General features: G+C 49.7%; 1 protein-coding gene across 3 annotated transcripts in view; it reads left to right on the forward strand.

The window, feature by feature from the left end:
- Window positions 1-47: 47 nt before the first annotated feature.
- The window catches only part of MAU2 (MAU2 sister chromatid cohesion factor), a 28,623-nt gene continuing 5,760 nt past the window's right edge, over window positions 48-22,910 (forward strand). The window contains exons 1-16 of one of the 3 annotated variants that reach the window (XR_006787435.1): window positions 48-347; window positions 8,610-8,627; window positions 9,017-9,082; window positions 9,792-9,887; window positions 11,370-11,464; window positions 13,878-13,905; window positions 14,228-14,383; window positions 15,448-15,594; window positions 15,677-15,767; window positions 16,836-16,939; window positions 17,494-17,571; window positions 17,870-17,935; window positions 19,826-19,935; window positions 21,245-21,294; window positions 21,494-21,571; window positions 21,726-21,837. Coding sequence is in view for 2 of the 3 variants with exons in the window: in XM_045852813.1 (XP_045708769.1) it covers window positions 72-347; window positions 8,610-8,627; window positions 9,017-9,082; window positions 9,792-9,887; window positions 11,370-11,464; window positions 13,878-13,905; window positions 14,228-14,383; window positions 15,448-15,594; window positions 15,677-15,767; window positions 16,836-16,939; window positions 17,494-17,571; window positions 17,870-17,935; window positions 19,826-19,912; window positions 21,245-21,294; window positions 21,494-21,571; window positions 21,726-21,837 (1,548 nt within the window). In the remaining variant the exon portion in view is untranslated. The remainder of the gene's footprint in view (window positions 348-8,609; window positions 8,628-9,016; window positions 9,083-9,791; window positions 9,888-11,369; window positions 11,465-13,877; window positions 13,906-14,227; window positions 14,384-15,447; window positions 15,595-15,676; window positions 15,768-16,835; window positions 16,940-17,493; window positions 17,572-17,869; window positions 17,936-19,825; window positions 19,936-21,244; window positions 21,295-21,493; window positions 21,572-21,725; window positions 21,838-22,910) is intronic. The other 2 variants (XM_045852813.1, XM_045852814.1) reach the window with 2 other exon arrangements.

Genomic DNA, 22,910 nt, shown 5'->3' on the forward strand with positions numbered 1-22,910 from the left:
GAGTGCTGGCTCCGCCCCGTGCGCCTGCTTCCGCCTCCCTTTGGCGACCGCTTGTTGTTGTGGTGGCCAAAATGGCGGCTCAGGCGGCGGCTGCGGCCCAAGCGGCCGCGGCCCAGGCGGCGCAGGCTGAGGCGGCCGAGTCATGGTACCTGGCACTTCTGGGCTTCGCCGAGCACTTCCGCACGTCTAGCCCGCCCAAGATCCGCCTGTGTGTGCACTGCCTGCAGGCTGTGTTCCCCTTCAAGCCGCCGCAGCGCATCGAGGCCCGCACGCACCTGCAGCTAGGCTCCGTGCTTTACCACCACACCAAGAACAGCGAGCAGGCGCGCAGCCACCTGGAGAAAGCGGTGAGCGCGGGCCGGGCCTCGAGGGAGGAGCGCGGGCTCCTTGTGGGACCCGCGCTGACGGGCCGCGACCACGGCGAGCGAGGACCGCCCAGGCCGTTTTCTTGGGGACCTGAGGTGCGACTTCCGCATGAGGGCAGGATCCCAAAGCCGCCAGCATCTAGGGGACCCCTAGGGCCTCGCCCTGTACGTTATTTAACATCTCTGGTGACAGGCGGGATCCAGGACCCCGCTCTTCTGAGGAGAAATAGGATTCCCAAATTCTTCAGGTTTTCAAGAGATGACCTCTTGGCGCCTATGGAGACGTCCCCAGTTCGCCAGTGGGTCCTGCCACTTCCAGTTTCTCAGGGCTCAGCCCCGGAAGCATCGGCCTGAACGCTCCCTCCTGAAGTGACTCGAGATAATGGAGGGCGAGGTGACAGTCCAGGCATCCCTTGGGAATCTGAAGTTTGGTCTCTCAGAAAACCTAGGAAAGCATTCTTTCCCTAGACCCGGAAGTCTGATAAGTGTCTGGAGGGTATTGTGCTCCCATCAGTGGTGCGAGGAGTCAGGTGGGAGGCAAAGGCCCAGAGCCTAGAGTTAGTCGTCCGAAGTCCTATAAGGAGGTGGGACAGTGTGTGGGGGGCGCGGGGGGAGGTGTCTGGATTCCAGGACCAGTTGCTCAGTAGTGGAGATTGCGGGAAGGGATCTCCCAGCACTTGCTTTCTCTGTGTTCACCAGGTGGGTGGCTTCTTTTTCTCCCACCACTCACTAGTCCATCCCCTTCAGAGGGCAGGCCTACGGACACCCCCGCCCCCCACCGCTCGTCCCCCGCCATTTTTACTCGTGAGATCTTGGTACTTCAAAGAATATGGCTGTGGAGTTTTTCTTCTCACGGCGACACTGAACTCCTGTCAGACTGTGCCTTCATTTGCCATTTACTCTTTTATTCTGATTAAAGGAGCGACTTCTTGAATCGACTTAGATTTTTTAAATGTTTTGATATGAGGTAAATCAGAACCCACAGGTGGTTGGTAACAAGTTGCCTTTGGGAAGACAGCAGATCTTTGTTTTGCATACTGTAAAGAATTGGAAGGGGACTTTACTTTTTGCTTGATTAATTTTCTTGTTTCAGCAGTGAAACTGTAAGGACCCAGAGAGGTAAAGTGATTTGGCCAAAGCCAAACAGCAAGTTACTAACAAAACTGGGCTGAAATGCAGGCTTAAGATTCCACGTTCCGTGCCAAGCCAATAAGTTGTTATTGTTTTTGTGCAGTTGCACTTTTCTCAGCCTTTTGGCACATATTTATTCAGCTCACACCAAGTGCCAAGCCTTCTTCTGGGTGCTGGGGATCAGCAATAACTAAAACAGTCCTTATCCACATAAACTTATGTTTTAGTGAGAGAGACAAATAATGAATATGTAGTTAAGAGGTTAGGTAGTGATAGAAGAACCATGAAAAAACATGGACCAGGGAAAATGGATGGAGTTGATGGGGAGCTATCTATTTGAGCAAAGCCTTAAATGTGGTGGAGGAAAAGAGCCTGAAGCATCCCTTGGGTTGTCAGGTGATTCCCAAGGAGTACCCAGGCTGTCACTGGCCCATTACTAGTTTGTGTCAGGGTCTCTCCTGGGCAGTGATGAGGCTGAGATCAAATGAAGCACCAGGCTTCCTTAGGCATGAGGTAGATGGGGACTGTGACTCCTAGGGCCTGGGGCCCAATGGCCCAGTTCTGAAGTTCTTCCCTTGGTAAACAACAAATCCTGCCACCTCCCTTCCCTTGTCTCCGAAGCTATTGTTTCTGGCAGTGACTCACAGTCACTGTGTGTATGGTTGCATGTTTGTCACCCAGTACTGTTGAAGGGAAGCAGTCATGCATGCCTCAGATTGCTTCTTTGTAGCCACTTGGCTTTTGAACCCATACTTTTCAATTTTACAGAACTCTGAATCTTGTGGAGTCTTCCACAGATTCACAAGGTCCTCTCCATAGCTCACACAGATATTATTCATACCCAGAAATCCTTTTCTTTCTGTCATTTGCATCCCCAGCTGGGAATGTGTTCACATTTCAACTGAAGTGCAGTCATTCATGCTGTTTTCCTTCTGCAGTTGTTTTTGATCTGCTTTTGTGTTGCAATTCAAGGATGCTCTCTTTGTTGTTGTTTTTTAAGATTTTATTTATTTTTAGAGAGAGAAGGGAAGGGGGAGAGAGAGAGAGAGAGAGAGAGAGAGAGAGAGAGCGAGAGAGAGACATCAATGTGCGGTTGCTGGGGGCCGTGGCTTGCAACCCAGGCATGTACCCTGACTGGGAATCGAACCTGCGATGCTTTGGTTCGCAGCCCGCGTTCAGTCCACTGAGGTATGCCAGCCAGGACACTCTCTTTATTTTTTAAAAAATTCTTTATTTTAGAGAGAGGGGAAGGGGAGGAGAGAAACATTGATGTGTGGTTGCCTCTTGTATGCCCCAAACTGGGGACCTTGCAGGTAACCCAGGCATGTGCCCTGACTGGGAATCAAACAGGCGACCCTTTGGTTTGCAGGCCCTCGCTCAATCCACTGAGCTATACCAGCCAGGGTCTGGGTCTCAAGCATGCTTTCTTTAATCTTCATTAATTACGAGCTATGCATTTGTCCCAAATCAGGAAGCTACCAACTTTTATTGTTTCCTTTCCGAGACTCACTTGATAAAGAATCATAACATACTCTCTTTTTAGAAGTGGTTTGCTGCTTTCTAGTCCTGAAGAGCAAATGATCAAGGAAGTTCCTATTTCTTTTCAGGGAGTCAACCCAGAGTAACAAAAACAAAAAACCAAACAAACAAACAAAAGTTTTTAAAGATGTAAATAACTGAACTATTTTGCGACAATTTTCTCCCTGATTATTCTCCCTGCTGTTCTTTCCTGAACTAACTTCTGTAACTTAAAAGTACTATAAATAAAACTTTAATTGGCCTCTAAAGTCAGTACTACATTCAGTCTCTGTTATTTTCATTGTCTTTTGCTTGCTCTCTGAGAGACCTTAACCTCCTTGGGAATCATACTTTTTAAATATAAAGTTCGATTACTTACTTTTCTACCTGCTTAATGTCAGAACTGCTTACTCAACTGTATTTGTAAGCTTTACAGAAGGAATATATAATAAACTTATGCATCCGCCTCATGAATTCTACCAGCTTTGAAAGAATCATCTGTCAAGTGTTCCCATCAGAGGTATGGAAGGTGTTTCTCCCTTTCCTCAGCAGTTTTATTGATGTTGAAGCTGTTGGTCTCAATGACACCTTCGCGGAGGACCCTTGGAGCCCCTGCTGGCTGCTTTGTTCCCTGAGTCTGCTCAATAGATCCTGTAACTATTATGGTGTACGATAGGACCCTTTACCTGAGAGCCCTCCTTTTTTGACTATGGTTTTGTCAGCAATGTGGTTATGTTGTCAGAATTCTTGGCTGCTCTGATTCCTTTAGTAAATAGTTTGTAACTATAAAGGGTGCCCCTTTACTCGGAAATCTCTTGGCTAGAGAATTTGTGAGGCTGTTTCTGTCAGATTGTGTTCCTTTACATTTACTTTTCACCCTATTATTTTTCCTCTTGCTATATATCTATTGCTCTGTGAACTTTCAGCCTTATTTTCACACGGCCTTTCAAACAGACATTTCCGTTTCAGTAATTCTCACATTCCCCCTGAACTTTTTGTCATATTTCTCTTTATCCCTTGGCCTAAAAAGTACATCATCATCTTAGACTTTTTCTGATTTAAGAGCCACAGAGAAATAAATGCCACTTTTCTGGAATAATTGTTCGTTATTTGCCATAATCTAGGCAGTCATTCTAATGTATAGTGGTCTCTCTGACTGCAGTATCCATGTTAAGACTGCATTTACTTTCTCTTTGCTTTTGGAACAGAGCTTCTTTTTAGTGGTGGTTTTGCTCATCTAACTTAGAAAGCAGCTCCAAACTGTGCTGTCTAGACAGTTGTTAATTCTGTTTCCAGGTTTAGCCTCTCAGTCTCTGGTTTACCTTCCCAGCAAGTAATTAAATGCAGGCCTTTCTCTTTTAAAGGCCTGAGAGGGCTCAGTGATGAGCTTTTCATCATTAGGCACAGCTAGAACAGATCTGTCATACTTCAGGATCATGGCTGTGTCCTGCTAAATTTTGTGCCCCATTGACCAGGAGCAGAACCTTGTGTGCGGAAGCTCCATTTACAGAGCTTGGTGTTAATGCATTTTCATGGAAGAGTGTTCTGTGCTTCCTCCTGTTTTCATTTCCATTTTCTTTACTCTTCACTCTCTGAATTTCTTTTGATCTCAGGATTTGAAATTTGTTTAGGAACCATAATTTCACAGTTTCAGCAACATGCCCACCCTCTGCCTCCCTTCCAACACCAGATTCTTCTGGTTTCTGCCTGGGAATTACTGTAGTATTGTTGGTCCTTTCTACATGCCGGGCCGTACATTCATGCTTCTTGCACACGGTCTCATTGGATCCTCAACAAACCCACAGGGCGGAGACCACTTCCAACTTGCCACTGATAGGGGGATGCTTGTAAACATTGTCACACAGCAGAACTAGGCAAGACAGGCTCCTAAGTGCTGTGCTTCATCCCAAAGCAGTTGTAGTCAATAACTGTTTCTACACATTTTGGTTATTTAAAACCTGATCTTTAAAAAAAAAGGTACCTTGGTTTTGAGGTACAAAGAAGCCTTGAAATGGTCTCAGTCCTGGATTGAATCCTCCAAGCTCGAGAGATGTGCTGATCTGGGCTATTCCTTGCTGGCCTTACAGTACACTGACCCTTGTTTTTCCTGAGAACCCCAAGGTAACCCCAGAGATTTCTGGTAGGGTTGTTTACATTCTGCCCTATCTATGCTTGCAGGCCTCCCCAAGCTCAGGGCCTCTCACTTTAGCTGCTTTTCCATCAGGAGGAAGGGGACATAACAATTTTTTTTAATGTTACAAAGTAAAACACACAGATGAGTTAGCAGCAGCTTTAGGTAAGGTAGCAACCTTGGTACTTTATTTGTAAGATGCATATATTTCTGATGTTTGTATATTTCCAATTTGTGGCTTTATGTTACAAGTGTTAAAAAGATATAAAAGGGAAGTCATTTGATTGGTATCTGACAGTCTGAGGAAGTGACTGGCTTGCCCTGACACTGAGCCAATTCTGTAGCCCTAGCTTTGGAACTGGGTCATTGTTGGGAGTGGCTCAAGGTGTCACTGGTGCTGATTCCTGGATACAAAGTAGCGATGCTTGTAGGGAGCTGCCTGATGTCATTTAGGAGTTAGGTATTTGTGTTTGAAAGTTATAAGCTTCAGTTCTGTACCATTTGCACATAAGAAAGCTCTCATTTCCTGGTGATATTAAATGAAGTTGTTGTTCATGTGACAAATGTTTCCTAAGCACCTCCTGTGCGTTGGACCATTCCATGAACTGGGAATGCAGCACCATGAAGATGGACATCATCAGGCTTTAACTAACATCCCACATGCGGGGGTATTTTTAGCAGGGGCACAGCATACGTATAAGAGAATGGAAGGTTGGGACTCTGGGAACAGATACTAAGCGCTACTAGGATCCAGCTCCTCTGTGTGGATCCACACCTCCAGTCCTGTCTTCATGTGTGTCCTTTGCATTCTCTTTAAACACCCTGTACTCTTGCTGGAGGCCTCCCCTTCCGCATGTAGGCCTTCCCTGAGGTAGTTCTTACATGTTGAGATTGAGTTGTGGGACCACTGAATCTTGGGGTTGGGCCAGATCTCAGTATGTCCCTAGCCCAGCTCTTCAGTTACATGGTCTCCTCCACAGTATCCCCATTCCTTCTCCCGTTTGGTGGCCTTCCGGAACTTTTCTTGCTGGACTGCTCTTCCCCATGGGGAGGAATCACTTCTGTAGAAAGCAAGGCCAAACTTCTGTGTTTACCACTTTTATGATATCATATACATGTGGCTGGAGCTGGGCCTGTCCCCACTGTAGACAGCCTCCAGCTGAGGAACCTCGCCTCTGAGACTGCACTCCTGGTAGCAGGCACTGGCCCTGCCTTCTGGGGACCTTGAGCCCCTTCTGATCCTGCTGCAGTGGAGTTTTGGGAGGGGATACTCATGTTAGCTACAGAGTGCCTTTTGCTTAGACTTTGCAGACATGCATGTGCACATGTGTGCACTGTGTGTGGGCACCCACACTTGTGCTTATGTGCATGTGCAGGAAAGAGGCAGGAACTCAGTAGCACTGGGTGTGCGCTCTCTCTGTTCTTCTCCCACAGCTCCCCCTCCTGGCCCACCTGTGTCTTTCTGGCAGCTGGTTTGGGATGCAGTTCTAAGTCTTTCCCAGTCCCCTTTTGGACTTTCTCCTCTACCACTCACTCTTGCCCCAAAGGCATTTCCAGTTTTGAAGCTGCAACTAGGCTTCACTGGCCCCTCCTTCTGCTCACCTTCCCAGCCAGCAGCCCCTTAGGCCTTCAGCCTCTGGCTCCGCCTCTTCCTCCCTCTGCATTCTCTTTGGTGCAACTAGGATATTCTTTGTTGGGAGTGTGGGAATAGCTTTTAATTTTGTTTTGTTTTGTTTTGTTTTTACAAATACTGCTGCCAGCATTGAATGTAATCCTGGGCCAAAAAATCTGCACACTCCTTTGCTACATGGCAAAAGCTTTCATATCACTTATTGTTGTTTGCTATCACCCCTGCATTATCTTCGAAATAAAGAAACACACCATCTTCTCTCTGGTATGACTTTTGTTGTTCAGTTACCACCACTGGATATACCTTCTTTCTGAGCTCTAGTTTAACATTTTTGACTGTGGCCATCGCCATGTCACCCACACCAGCAGCAGGAAGTCTATTCAGTTGTTCCTTTATCCCCTTCACAGAGATGATATACAAATTTTTGGCTCCTATGTTGTTAGCACAGTTGATCATGGCTGCTACTGGAAGACCCAGGGAATCCAGAATTTCTCACCAGAGGACCCACCACATCCTTGCTTCAACATCTTAAATACTGGAAAGCTAGGATACTTTTAAAACTCATATCTCATTAGGTGCTTTTTGATTTTTACAAAGATTTTATTTATTTACTTTTAGAGAGAGGGGGAGGGAAAGAGAAATAGAGAGAGAGAGAAACATTGTATGGTTGCCTCTTATGTATCCCCAACTTGGGGCCTGGTCCACAACCCTGGCATGCACCCTCATTGGGAATCAAACTAGTGACCCTTTGGTTTGCAAGCTGGCACTCAGTCCACTGAGCCACACCAGCCAAGTCAGTACTTTTGTTTTATGCCTCTGTTGGGTCAGGCTCTATGAGTGTCATCAGGGCATTCTGACCCACAGTCCCTGCTGCCAGTGAATGGCACATATACCTTCCAGCTTTATTTTCCTGGATTTCTGCCTTTTTATAGGCTCTTCTCTGTGAAGAGCACCTCCCACTCCCCCTTTAGCTGGGAACACACACCCCAGCCCCATATGTGCAGCCCCACACACACACACCTTGTGCTGTTCTCCCACAGAGCATGGCAAGTCAGGGTCTTCTGTTCAGCTCCAAATCTGCCTTCCAATACCCACAAGAACTCTGAGAACATTTGTGGAACAAGTGTTGGGTGAATGCTTGAGTCCTGGATGGTCTGACAGACTATGGTCAATGTGGTGGACTCTCCTGGCACCTTATCATCTCCTGTAGGAATGTGGAACTCAAGGGCACAGCAGTCCCCAAATGGGAGCATTACATTGTCTGAACCATGTCCTGTATGTGTGCCAGCAGAGGCACCACAAGCTCAGATTGCAGAATTATCTCTGCAGTCTCTTGGCCTGTTGCTGCCCACACAAGTCCTTCCTGGAGCATTCCTCCCTCCCCTCTGAGGCTAACTTTGGTCATTTCCAAGCATCTTTGAAACACCACTTCTCAAGGAAGGACTGACACCCCCAGATCCATTGTCCAGTTGTAATTGATTACTCATATGTCATTATTTGCTGTCAGGGTACTATAGTGAGTAGCGTGTGAGGGTCCCTCTGAACTTTTTCCCCTTCTAAAGTATTGTGGCCCTAGTGGGAGTGGGGAGGCGGGGCTCTGACCTGAACTCAGGAGCCTGGTGGGATAGGTAGATCCTGTTAGTAAGGGAGCATATGCTGCTTCTATCTCTCCCAGGCATGCTGTGGTTGTTAGATTAGCAGGGAAATGAACCAATAGGTCACCTTCCCACTTACCTGAACACCTGTGGTCTTTGTGATAGGGCAATCTATAAACCCCAAAGTAGAGCTAGGGAGCATTTAGCTGAGAATTAATACTTTTTTCTTTCTTTTTCAGTGGTTGATATCACAGCAAGTATCCTTTTCTTGGTGCTGTTCCCTTTAAGAAATGCTCTGTTTAAATAAAAAGAATGTGTTATAAACTTGAATTCCTGCTATGATGCACCCCGTAGGTTTAGGTCTTGCCCCACAGATCACCTGAAGAATCCCTGCTCAGCTGTAGCTGCCCCTTCAGGCCAGCGGCCTCTCCACGGGTACTATGCTCCTTTTCAAGTCCTGGCATCCAGCTCCACATCTGGCCAGCAGCAAGTTCAGGGATTGCTGGGGGAATACGTGAATTTAGGATTTCAGAGCAGGGGGATACACCTGACTGGCAGACTGCTACAATGTAAGAACTCTGTGCTTGCTTCCTTTTAAACTGACCTTTTTAGCAACATCTGTACTTCCTTAACCAGATGTCACTAGATCCCACAGTTTGAAGATGTTAAATTTGAAGCAGCAAGTCTTTTGTCTGAATTATACTGTCAAGAGGTAAGAACCTATGGTTTCTGAAAGCGGAGTCCCACCCCCCTGTAGTGAAAGCACAAGGGCAAATTGGTGTTCTCAGGAGTGGACTGACTTCCTCCTGAAGAATGGGTTTTAATGCTTCCCATTACTTTCCTACCTTTCATACCCTGGCTTTGGGTGGCTCTGAGTGATCACTTCTCATGAGGGCCAATAGAATATTTTTCTAAGACTTTCTAGAGACTTGGAAAACAGCCTTGTTCTTAGGCTAAAGATGATTAGTTCCTAGACTAATAGAGTTTATCCATATAGTTTATCTGGTTCCTTCTTAATCTGGTTCCTGATCTCAGGTGTAGCTGAGAATCACCTTTCCCCTCTTTGAGCAGCAGCCTGTGAGGCTCCCTGGGCTACAGGGACTGCGTGTTTCATAACCCTGGCCCGTCTCTCTTATAAAATGAGAAAGATGGCAATTGTCATCTAATTTAACTGTTTAGGATTTTGTACTAAAGCTACTTTCAGTTTAGATGCATGAGTTATTTTAAGAGCAATGCAAAAATCTCCCAGCCAGTGAGTCCAATAAAATATCTTTTCTTCTTTTAATAAAGTAAATCAGTAACCCATAAATCTTTTGGTAAGCATGAACAGGAGTGGCCTTCTGGCACCCCAGCTGCTGCGTGAGGAATCCAGCTTGCCAGCTTGTTTCTTTTCCTCCCTAACTGTGACTGTTGCCTTTCAGAATTCTGTTGATGCAGCAAAGCCACTGCTGCGGAAAGCAATCCAGATCTCACAGCAGACGCCTTACTGGCACTGCCGCCTCCTCTTCCAGCTTGCTGTGAGTACTTGGACCTGGCCAAGACACATGGCTGCTGAATGGGGTTGTGACCTTGGGGCACACCCACCTAACTGCAATAAAGGCAGACAGCAGACACACAGGCCCTCCTCAGGCTGCTGCACCGAGAGGATGGGGACACGGGGATGATTACTTAGCCTGCTCACAAGTCCCCTCCAGCTTCCACCCTCAGCAGTAGCTCCAGCACAGGTCTTTTGTGCAGCATCAGGGGTGATTGGTGGGAGTGCCCTTCTCCCCATTGACTGACTTGGCCTTATTATTGCATTCCCCTCCCTCTTGGTTCTCCCTATGGCCTGTGTTCATTGAAATTTGTCTTGCCACCAATGTTTCTTAAGAGCTGTGCTGAGATTCCAAGAGGCTGCCCCGTGGGCAGTGAATGCCTGCCTGAGTGAAGCCCTTGCAGAGCTTCTGGGACACAGCCTCATCTGGGCTCTATGTGGTCCCCCTCAATAACCTTTCAGCTCTCGACACATAGTGGTGCCCTGGTCAAAGTGCTCTGGGATGCTCAGGTAGATGGGGACCTCTGGACTGGCCTTCCTGGCCATAGTGACTGGGCCTGAAGGCTCTGGGGTGAGTTGGCTCCACTCTGAGAGGTGTTTCTTCTGTCCTGGGCACTGCCCACATTTCCCCTCTCACTGCCAGCCTACACCCTCTCCTCTTTCTGACCCAGCAGCCTGCCCTCTATACTGCCTCTTGCCTACCTTCCATGACATGGTCCTATCACCTGCCTATGTGTGCAAGATGTGGGCCCTTGGTTGGAATTACTCCCCCACCCCACCCACCACGGGAACCCCTCATCCCAAAAGGATGTGGCTCAAGGTCCCTGCTGGGAAGAGCTCACCCAGCCAGTGTTCCCAAGCTCTTCCCCCTGGCCTACTGCTGTCCCACATAGCATTGTCTCCTTTAATCCTCCCATGCGTGCTTTGCCCATTGGCAGATAGAGAGTGGGCCAGGCAATGAGGCATCTGTCTCAGGTCACAGAGTTGGAGGGTGCTGCGTATACCTGGGAGCCCAAGCTCAACTGAGGTCCCACAGGTCCCTTACTTTTAGTCTGCTAAGGCTTCTGGGTTGGAAACTCCTGCAGACACTTGTCCCTGAAGGAGTTTCTCCTCACTTGGGCTGCCTCTGGCTCCTGTCTAGTGATCAGCCCTTGAAAGTGACCTGCAAAGCACAGAGACATACTCGTTTAGTCCTGGGAATCTATGCCTGTGAGCATTAACTGCTGGCTTTATGCACCATTAAATTTAGATAATGTGCACTGTGGGCAGAACAGAGTTCTGTACCCAAAGCAGTCAACACTGATGACATGATTTGGTCAATATAGCTCAAAACCGAAATTGAGACAATTTTGTTGACAGGTGGGCAGGATCACTTGAATTCTCCAACAAAGCATGAAGGTTAGGTTCTAAGTACTATAAAGCAAGAGATTTGGAAGCAAGGATTATTGTTCTTTGTCCTTTTTAGCAACTGCACACGCTTGAGAAGGACCTGGTGTCAGCCTGTGACCTCCTAGGCGTGGGAGCCGAGTATGCACGGGTGGTGGGATCTGAGTACACACGGTAGGCACCCTTTCCCCACGTTCCTCTCTTCTTGGAAAGGGCTCAGCTATTTGATCCTGGGCAACAAATCCAGTTGACATTTCAGCATGAAACAATGGTCCCCTACACACATAATAAGAGATGTACAGATTAAAGGCACCACCAGTATGCCTTTTACCTCATCAATTCATCCTATCAACTTGTGAAGTTGGAGAGTTGACTGAGAATGAGGGACAGCTGGCATTCTCAGCACAGATGGCATTTGCACATACCTAGTATCTTTTTTCTTTTTCTTTCTTTCTTTTTCTTAATCCTCACCCAAGGATATGTTCCACTGATTTTTAGAAAGGGGGGAAAGGGGGAGGGAGGGAGGGAGGGAGGGAGAGAGAGAGAGAGAGAGAGAGAGAGAGAGAGAGGGAGGGAGGGAGGGAGGGAGGGAGAGAGAGAGAGAGAGAGAGAGAGAGAGAGAGAGAGAGAGAAATGTAAGAGAGAGACATTGATCTGTTGCCTCCCTTACGCACCCCAACCAGGACTTGAATCCACAACCTAGCTATGGGCCCAGACCGAGAATCAAACCTGCAACCTTTTGGTGGACAGGATGACATTCTAACCAACTTAGCCACTCAGCCAGGGCCATACCTATGTATCTTGAAATAAAAAGGGCTTGTAAATTTGTTGGGCTGATCCCCTTTGTGGTATAGATGTGAGAGCAGTGCCCTCAGAGGGTGTGCCCCGTGTGCTTGGCAGCACTTAAGGTAACTCCAGTGTCCCTCTCAGGATACGCAGGAGCTTTTAGATACACAAAGACACAGTAAGTGGAATAAGCAGATGTTTGTATAAAACAGGGGACATAGGTTCATGTTATACGTGAAACTGCTTAGGCCATCTGGAGACTTCTACCCTGAGGTTGGGGGTCAGGGGTCAGAGGCTACAGGAGCTTCACTGTGCACCCTCTGTAAAGTCCTCTAGTCTTTCTTTTTCCCCTGAAGAGAAGAATCCTCTGCACTAGACAGATTTCAGGTAGCAGTGCTCATGTTCTGTTGTGTGCATTGGGGTTCTAGAAAGTTATATTTCATGGAGCTGAACTTGTCATATGGAGTTGCTGAGACAAAATAGTACCCAACTCTGTTCTCTGAGCTGTAGACTTGTAAGTGCCCTTGTGGAAACACAGTTTTCCATAGGCTGTCCTTACCCCTCAGCAACCCTGCCTTGAGATGGTGGCAGCTGTGACACAATCTGGCCTCACATTCCTGGCCCTCCCGGGCCCTCTTATGTTGCAGCCGTCACTGATTTTGTGTTGACACACTTTGCAGGGCACAGGGACAGCCACACACTGCATGTTCATGCATGAGTGTCCCCAGACAGGTTTCCATGCCACTGTGGGTGGACAGCTTAGATGGGCTCCACCAGGGCTCAGGGCCCAGAACTTCCAACCATTGATGTAGGACCTCTGAGCAAGTGAAGTTCCAAGCCTTAGGTTTCAACGGTTGAACAGCAAGCAAGTAGACCTAGAGTGTTCACACCCTGAGGTAACAATAGGCAAGACTTTGGAGGCCTGGATCAGAGATATCTCGAAGGCTGTGTGACTAACTGTGACCTCCCCACCTTACTCTCGTCACCTGTAAAATAAAGAGAACAGCGGCCACTTGATGGGGTGTTGGCTGCAGGACACAGGGAATCTGCCAAGGCTGGTGGGACAGAGACTAAGATGTTGAGTAAACTCTGCCTGACCACAGCTATTCCCGAAGGCAGTGACCACCTCCCTGGCTTCCTCCCCCATTGTTTTGGCTGTTTGCTAAATTTTTTAACATGCCTATTTTATTATTTTTGTTGGTGATAACAGCAGTGCACACACATTTGGAAAGTACCAAAAGGTTTAAGAGAGACAATAGAAATTTAACCTTGCTGACTGTTGCAGATGGAGACAGTGGGTGGTGAGGCTGCTAATGTGTCCAGGGCTCCCCGGGTTCATCCCTTTAATACTCAGGAGAACCCGAGGGTGCTTGGCCAGTCACAGGTGAGGAAGAAGAGGTACATAGGGGCCACAGTGAAGTATGGATTTGGGTTCAGACACCCAGACCATCCCGCTCTCCACACCCCCTGCTGTCCACCAATGTTGTATCAGCAAGATTGAGATTATGGCAAGCATCCTGTTCTGTACTGTGCCCTTCCCTACTTTCTGAGCATCTGTCCATGCCTTTTGGGCTTTTGAGCCACGTGAATGTCTCAATTAGGCCAAAAACATAAAGATCAAATAGAACAAAGTAGGGCAGTCTTGTAAATAAAACCAGCCTCATTGGGGGCAGATGGGGGCCACTGTCATCTGCTTAACCACCTCCTGGGGTTGCTTATTGGTCCCTGTGAATGTTGAGGTGGCAATCATCCCAGGAGGCACCTGAGCCTCACAGACTGACTCCCCCTCTCTGTTTTCCAGGGCGCTGTTCCTGCTCAGCAAAGGGATGGTAAGTGGAGGCTGAGCAGAATGGTACTGGTGTGGACATGAGGCAGAGCTCCTCTTCACTGTGGTGCAGCCCTTTGGGCACCCAGACTCCTAAGCACTGCAGGCAGCCACAAGAGTGAGGCCTCTGTGTTCCAGCTGGGTTCAGAGGTGAAACTCATCCAGATTGTGTGATTTGTGCTGAGGAAGGAGCAGCTTGGACTTGGGTTCCAGCCTGGCTTTTCACCCTCCCTGCATGGTTCCACCAGTCCCCAGTGGGTGGGCAAGCAGATGGTGGCCCTGAGCACTGGGATGGGCTCTCAGTGCCTGTGCCTCCCCGTCCCCAGCTGCTGCTGATGGAGCGCAAGTTGCAGGAAGTCCACCCACTGCTGACCCTCTGTGGACAGATTGTCGAGAACTGGCAGGGGAACCCCATCCAGAAGGAGTCTTTACGTGTCTTCTTCCTGGTGCTCCAGGTGACACATTACCTGGATGCAGGTCAGGTATGCAGTGCCTCCCACAGTAGGGCTGGGGGGAGCCAGGCAGGCAGTGGGAGAGCCTGGGACTGAGATACCCATTCTGGTTTTGCCTCCAGTCCCTCACCATGCAGTGCGTCTCACTCAGGGCTTAGCTTTTCCAATTACCCTGTCATGCTCTGGCATGAGTGCTGTGCCCCTGAGGGTAGAAGGTGCCCTGAGAGTGGCCTGTCCTCATGATGGGCGTAGTCATGGCCTCACACATTTCCAGGATAATAAACCATGAAGATTCTGACAAGGTGTCTGACACACAGCAGGTACTCAAGCAGTGTCTCTCCACCACCCTCATCTGATAAGAGCATTGTGGGGTTCAAGTAGGGACTCACGACATCAGCTCTGACCAAGACTCAACTCCATAATCCCCATATAGTTGAGGAGACGCTGTACTCTCTGTGGGAGAATGTCTCAGCCTTTGGGAGGAGCTATCCATCCACTTCATCCCACCCTGTCCCAGTGACTGCCCATAGGCCTAGCCTCAGCTGACAGGAGGTCACAGGTGGAGCCCCAGAAAGTACTGGGCAAGCCTCTTGTTGGTAAGGGACTGCTTCAGTTCCCCCAACCTGTGCCCACATTTGCTTTTTGGGCCATTTGCTGTGCTCAATGCATAGGAACACAGCAGACTCTTGGGACCTTAGAACAGGGTTTTGTAGTGTGCAGAGGCCAATTTGTACAAGGCACGGCACCTGTAGGGCTCCTGGGCCCAGGAGGCCACTTCCTGCCCCCCAAGGATGACTGCTGGCTTCCCCAGCCCTGTCTTGCCCTCTCAGGGTCACTGCTGGAAGGTGGAAATGTAGGTCATGCAGGTTCTTGGAAAGGCCTCTCCCTGTCCTTGGTGTTGGGCCCAGCACTGGGTGGTAGCTGAGCCTCAGTCCCACAGATGATCCTCATGACCCTGACCCCGACTCATTTAGGGGTAGGCTTTCTGCAGGTGGTGGGCATGGTGGGAGCTACTGGGAACAAGGGGCTGGTGAGCTAGAGCCTTTTGAGAGCAGACAGGTGCTCAGGTTTGTGGTGCCACCTTCCCACTGCAGGTGAAGAGCGTGAAACCATGCCTGAAGCAGCTGCAGCAATGTATTCAGACCATCTCCACATTGCATGATGATGAGATCTTGCCCAGCAACCCCGCTGACCTCTTCCACTGGCTGCCCAAGGAACACATGTGTGTGCTTGTCTACCTGGTGAGTCCCCAGGGCTGAAGCCGGGGGCCAGGTGGGTGAGGAGAGGGCCCTAGTGACCACCACCTTCTGGTCTTATTGCCAGGTGACTGTGATGCACTCCATGCAGGCTGGCTACCTAGAGAAGGCGCAGAAGTACACAGACAAGGCACTCATGCAGCTGGAGAAGCTCAAGAGTAAGTTGGGCTGGGTGGGTTGCAAGGTCACTGCACCCCTTGGTGGGTGGCCCAGTGATTGGACTATAGTGCCAAACAGTCCCCATGAGTCCCTGCCCATGGGTCTTGTTACCCTAGTTGGCAAATGAGGGTGACCTGGGGTCAGGGCAGAGGAGACCAGGCCTGAGCTTGACCTTTGATCCCTGGCTAGGGGTCTTATGTCATTTCTGTCCTGTCTACCCCACTACAGAGTTAGCTGCAGTAGTTAGCCATATCCCACCTGGGCCTGCTGAGACAACAGTGCTCAATTCAAATGGGGTGACTGCTATTATCAGTGTTCTGACATGGATTGTGCTCAGTGTGAGGCTGGGATCTGAATTTGGCTCTTGCTAACTGACAGCAGATGCCCCATAGGTTGTGGGTTCTTCCTGGATGCTTGACTTATCTATCATTTGGGACCAGGGACCTTTGACTACCAGGAACCCAGAGCTCTGGTTCAGTGTCCCTGTTAAGCTGCTTACCCAGTCCATGTACCTTTTGTTAACTCTGCTAGGGCACGAGCCATCAGCCAGAGAACCAAAGCCCTTGAGGATCACAGTTCATGCCCTCTTGCCATGTTGAGAAAGGTCTGCATTGTATAGTTCCAACAGGAGGACAGCCACTTGGGTCAGCCAGGAACCTGGTCTTCCCACTACTGCTTGAGGCTCTCATACGGTTTCATTCTCCTGGAGAACATCAACATTTCTAGAACCCACTGTGTCTGGAGTGTTTTTGAACATGTGACTGGGTTGTGGTGGTTGAGGGTGGAAAACAAATCCCTCCAGGAATTTCTTACTCTTGCAACACTCTGGTCACCAGAACTTGCTATGAGCTCATCTCCCCACCTGGACAGGGAGATGAACCTTTCACTTGAGGGTACAGTGAGCATGAGTAAAGTGACATGCTGTTTTCTGGCCTGGTGCCTAGCAGAGGAAGTAGGCTCAGACCTGGTAGCCAATGGGTCCATGTGGTGAGAGGCTAGACCAGGAGTCAGCATTTCTTCCACTTTTCCAGCTGCACCCTGAGTACGTATTCCCTTCTCACCTCCAGTGCTTGACTGCAGCCCCATCCTGTCCTCCTTCCAAGTGATCCTGCTTGAACACATCATTATGTGCAGGCTTGTCACAGGACACAAGGCCACTGCACTACAGGAGGTGAGGCCTCTGGGGGCCGTGCACACATGGGGTGGGAGAACCAGAGAACAGGTGGTTGGGGTTTTCCAGGTTTCAGAAGTCACTACATAGGAAAATATAAATTTGCCCAGTGCCCATCAGCAGGACATTCACTCATGTCATTCCACTATAACTTTGGCAGTTGGTGACCGTGCTTGGGCACAGTTGATAAGGCAATCTGATACAGAAATTAATGGGCCTTGCCTTAAAAGCTCATATGCCCAAAGAATATGGAACCTGGGGTTTGAGGTCTCCTGATAGCAATCCCCTTCCTGCCCCATGTAACCCCTGCTGCCCATCTTCCTGAGAAGGCACGTGGCCTTAAGCAGAGTAAGGGTGGTGACGGCCGAAACACTCTGGAAAGGGAGAAAGCAGATCATAGACAAGGATCACTGTCCTCAAGGAGGTCAAGGCTGCCCTTTGGCCCCACAATAGGTATATCCACCAGAGCTTTGTACTCAAGTTAGGGCAGGCAAGATGTGGGCAACAGGTCCCAGGTTACAGGTCCTGTGACACTGGAAATGTTCTCCCGGCAGATTTCCCAGGTCTGCCAGCTGTGCCAGCAGTCACCCCGGCTCTTCTCCAACCATGCAGCACAGCTGCACACACTGCTGGTGAGTATACAGGGCTGCCCACTCCAGCCCCATTCCAGTGAGTGACCCTGTGACTGTTACCCAAGGCAGAATCTGGAATATTCCTAGTGGACTTCATTCTGATAGGCACCTCGAGTCCAAGTTGACTTAGGTCCTGGGAGAAGGGAATAACTCAGCATGCCATCTTTCTGCCTTCTTGCCAGGACAAAAGCTCAGGTGTAACTGGCGCATAGAGTTACTGGTCAGGCTCATCCAGGTGTAGCCGTGCAGCCCTGGGCAAGTGGCAAGTCCACAAGCCTTCAGCACCTCCTTCTTTTAGGGCCTGTACTGTGTCTCCGTCAACTGCATGGACAACGCAGAAGCCCAGTTCACCACAGCCCTGCGGGTAAGGTGCCAACCCTTAGGTGCAAGGGGCAGGCAGTGCTTCTTAGTAAGTAGTTAGGCATGGGCTGCAGTGAGGATGACAGCCACACAAATCCATGGCTAGTGGTCGACTCCACAGCATTCAGCCTGATGCCAGCTGTGACAGTGATACACTGTTTATCCAGGGCTTTCTGTGGCAGGTCCTGTGCTTCTCAGATGGGGACAAGGCCTGTGCTGTCAGTGCAGCCTGACGGGGTAGCTGTGGACAAGGGGGCTCCTGGTCAGCCTAGGATGGGTCTCCCCCTGCTGAACTGGAGGGCAGAACCGGCACCCACTGGTACCACAGTCTGTTCAGTCACTTTCACTCTTGATTCCCAGTCCTCCCAAGAACCGACCAGTCTGGTGATTGGTTTGTGTAATAGCTGAAGACACAGTCACTCAGAAGAGTTTAGGAGCTCCCCAGAGCTATCCTATGGCATAGCTGGGACACGAAGCTGGGTGTGCCCTGATCCTATACCAGCCCCATGACCTGGTTTCTCTGGTCTCGGGGCCACCTGGTGCTACTGGATTAGGAAGCACCACCAGGGCATGTCCTGGCCTCAGATGTGGCTGGTACCACATCATTGTGGAATCAACAGGCTCAGGAGTTAGCAGCCCAGTGGCAGAACTCTGCTCTGCCCACCTCTCTCCAGGACCAGATTAGCTCATCCTCACTTCAGCCCTGACATGTTTCCAGGAAAAGGAAGCCAGCAGCACCTTCCTCCTGGTGGTCCTGGGGAGGCCCCAAGCAGAGATGTTGGGGTGTAGGAGTGGTTCTGTGACTCAGGTGAGGTCACTGGGGGTATTATGTGAACCCTGACTATCATACAGGGTGCTCTGCTCTGCCCTTTGTATCAGTCTCCAGACCTCTTCCCTCCCAAGGTTGGGCTCAGGTGGTGTTCCTGTTTCTCCAAGGTGCTCTGTGTGGCTGTCATGGGTACAGGCAGCACACCAGAGTGTGAAGGGCAAACACAGCACCCACTTCTGTGGCCTTCCATGGCCACTCTGTGCTCTAGTTGGCTCAGGCTGCCAGGACCCCTCCCCATACCTGCCCTACGCCGCCTGCAGTTATCCTGGGGCCTGTGAGGGTCTCTTGGCCCCTTCCTCCTTGTCTTACTTCCCACAAGCAGCCACTGTTGTTCTGATTGTGTGTCTCAGTAAATCCCTCACTAGCTGAGAGGGAATGACAGGAAAGTGGTATAGGCAGAACTCAGACCCAATCCCCTTGGCCCCAAACGAGATCTTTTCCTGTGGTCCTACAACAAACTAACTAGAGTATTGTTTTGCTGCATCAAAAGACCTTTTGGACTTCCTTTGGGTGGAGTCTGCACTTCCCTAGCACCCTCAGCCTTTTGCACAGCTGTGCTTGCTCAACCCTGCAGGGAACCAGGGTCTGGGTGATGACTTGGGTGGCTCAGATCACTCCCTCTCTTGACTGTTTTCAGTTCCCAAGAACTGGGGACAATGGTCTATCCACCACTGGCCATCAGTAGCATCTCTGGCCTCCTTCCTGGCTGGGGCCTCCCCTAGACCAGCATGTGTCTCTGCCCTATCAGCACTCACAGGGCCTTAGGGTCACTGTGCTGTGGAGGGAGTGGCTGTCCAGGCCTCAGTCCTGAGAAACAAGCAGAAGATAGACCAAAGTGTAGTATGTTCTGAGTACAGGATCAAGGTGGCTGTTTTCCTAAGTTCCTCATAACATAGATGATGGCTTTTAGTGAAAAGAACTAACAGCTGTACTGTTCTTGGGTTTAGGAGGCAGGTATGTGGGGTGTGTATGACACGAAAATAGGAGACCCCAAATAGCCACCAGAGAGTGTTTGGGTGGCCCCCATGCCATGAGTGGCCCCTAACATCCCTTGTCTAATTTTAGCTCACCAACCACCAGGAGCTGTGGGCTTTCATCGTGACCAACCTGGCGAGTGTGTATATACGGGAAGGAAATAGACATCAAGAGGTAGTAGGTGACATGCTTCATGTTTGGTATCCTTTCTTTCAACTTTTATTCAGGGGCTAGGGTGGGGGGGTGTCCTGGGCACCAGCCACCTCAGCAGTCTCAGTATATCTGTCCTCAGAGTACAGCATGGCTAGGAGAGGCCACATCTGGGACATAAATGTTCCTTAGCCAAGTAACACTTCTTCCTGTTGAAAACAAGCCCAGCTTTGTCAAATATCTCAGAGCCAATTCAGTTTCTTCTACCCTGAGCTATCTGTTGTAGAATGACAGTGAGGCCTGTGTCTCACTTCTTAGGAACAACAGCTTGGGCAGTCATCTGTACTGGGCCTCAGGTTGTCCTGATGCCCCAGACATGGGTCGTGAGAATGAAGGGCACAGGGACAAGTACCCTCATCCCTGAGATCCGCCCCCAGCCCTGAGATCCCTTCACTCCTGGGATCCCCTGTCAGCCCTGAGATTCTCCCAAGCCCTGGCATTTTTATTCCAGAGTGTACCAGATTCAGCCACTCCTTTCCACCCCATAGTCTTCATTTTAGTTCAGGCTACCATTGTCTCTTGTCTACAGATAGTTTAGCTGACCTCCCAGATTCTGGATTGGTTCAGATGCTTTGTGCTACAGGCAATAGAGAGCCCATCCTTGGCCTCTTGGCAGTTAGGAAGCAGCAAGGCAGAATCATCTGGAGGCCACGCATGGGCTCCATGGGTCATGGGGGAGCTCGGCTCCCCTCTGTCTTTCCTCTCTACTCTTAACCCCTGTTCCGCCTCCTGGAGGGGCCTTAAGGGAACCAGGAACCACTTTGTCCCCAACACAATCTCCAAAAAACAGCCTGAGAAGACATAAAATATTAGTCGTGTCATTCCCTGTCAGAGCCTGTCGAGTCCCTTCCTGCGCCTCCAGATAAACCTTAACTCCACCTCTAGCCCCAGACCCATGCAGACTCATCTTGCTCCTTTAGGCCTGACTTCTCGGACCATAGAAAGGCTGGGACTGGACAGTTGCCCATGCATTCTGACCCCCTCACCTGGCATAGGGCAGGATAGGTTGAGGTTACGAGGACCCTGCGCCAGATCCTTCACACTGGAGGCTGTGATTCCCATGGAGAGGGGTATGTGAGGAAGTAAACAGCCTATGCAGTGTCTAGTAGCTCCCTCACCTGCTCTGGAATATCCTGCCTCCTCTACCAGAAGGTTGCCCAAGCATGGGATTCAGGGTGAGGGCTCAACGCCATCAGATGGGAAAGTTCAGGCAGCCCTGGTCAATTTACTAGCATATTTGGGGCTGAACTCTCATGTTTAGAAATGGCAGAGTGATCCCAACTGATGTTTCCTTTGCAGCTATACAGCTTGTTGGAGAGGATCAACCCAGACCACAGCTTCCCTGTCAGGTAGGTCTCCCCACACTGAGGTCCCACTTTACTGCCTGTCTTATGTATTCTCTGCTCTCTAGGGTGGTGCCAGCACCTGTGGGGCCCCTGACTACCTTGTTACCCCAACACCTTGTACCACCACTACCCACTCCCATTTTGTAAGCCTGCTATGTTTACAAAAACCCCACCAAGTTGTGACACCTTGCTCTTCACCCAGCTCTCACTGCCTTCGAGCAGCAGCGTTCTACGTGCGAGGACTCTTCTCCTTTTTCCAGGGACGCTATAATGAGGCCAAGTGAGTGCTAGAGAGGGCGGGCAGCCTGGGCTGGCCTTCTGGGTGGTTTTCTCTCCTGACAGTATGTGCTCAGGCCCTCTGTCTCCTCACCAGATGGGTTCTGGTCAGGGCTGTGAGGTGTTCCGGCAGGGCCTCATCTATTCTTCTCATGTAGGCGATTTCTGCGAGAAACTCTGAAGATGTCCAATGCAGAAGACTTGAACCGGCTCACGGCCTGCTCTCTGGTGCTTCTGGGCCACATTTTCTATGTGTTAGGGAACCACAGGGTGAGTGCCCTGGGCCAGGTCGAGGGGCAGGGAGCCAGTGTGGTCCTTGGAGGGGCACCACCAAGCAGCACTTTATATCCTGTGTCCCTCGATGATCTTGTCTCAGTGGATTCCCCCTAGCCCTCTCAGTTCCATGAGGTTTGGCAAGGGCAGGCGCTCACAGCTTGAGGGACAGAACTAGGGAACTGGGGATCCCTGGAGGGTGGGTCTGTGGGGCAGATGGACCCAGTGCTTGGTGAGGCTGCCTGGAGCTGGCAGGGCTGAGGCATGTTATCCTTTCTATGTGTTAATACCTGGGGTGGAGAAGTGTCCTCTCAGTCAGAATCCCTTGGGTTCTGTTTGTGCCCAGCACACATGGTGTCCTTATGTCACCCTTGTTTCCACCCTCGCCTAAAGTGGCTCCTGGAGCTTGTCCTACTGGGATTGGCCAGCTCCAAGTCTCCATCAGGTGTGCATCATTGCCTGCTCTCACCCATTGACCTTACCTGCCTTTAATTTTTTAAAGAAAACATTGGTCCTATTATGAAATATAACTGTTCATCATAGAAGTTCTGAGAAGCAAAGTTGAAAATCATTGCATGTCCTCTGTATTCTGGCTCTTTCCACTGTCCACCCCTACCCCCACATAGGTTTTGTTTTCAGGTTGTTTTATAGTTATACCTTGTCTTACCCTACACCACTATATTAGAGGGTTTTGGTTTTTATTTTTTAATGAGAAAGAGGGAGAAAGAGAGGGAGAGAGCCATCAGTGTACAAGAGATACATCAATTAGTTGCCTCTCACATACCCCCAAATGGGGACCTGGCCTGCAACCCACATGTGCCCTTACTAGGAATCGAACCAGTGGTCTTTTGGTTTGCAGGCCAGCACTCAGTCCACTGAGCCATGCCAGCCAGGGCTATATTAGAGTTTTTTTTAATGGCAGCAAAAATTTTGAAGTGGTGTCTACTCTGTAGTTTAGACAACCTCACTTGAGCTGTTTTCACAGGATAGATGGTACAGGTTAGGTATCTTGGCCTATAAGTTTCATCTGACCAAACCATAGGGCTTTCTAAGAATGAGCTTTTTCAATG

The sequence above is a fragment of the Phyllostomus hastatus genome, unplaced genomic scaffold, assembly GCF_019186645.2.
Source record: "Phyllostomus hastatus isolate PE091 unplaced genomic scaffold, TTU_PhHast_1.1 phas_contig_98, whole genome shotgun sequence".
NCBI classification, from domain to species: domain Eukaryota; kingdom Metazoa; phylum Chordata; class Mammalia; order Chiroptera; family Phyllostomidae; genus Phyllostomus; species Phyllostomus hastatus.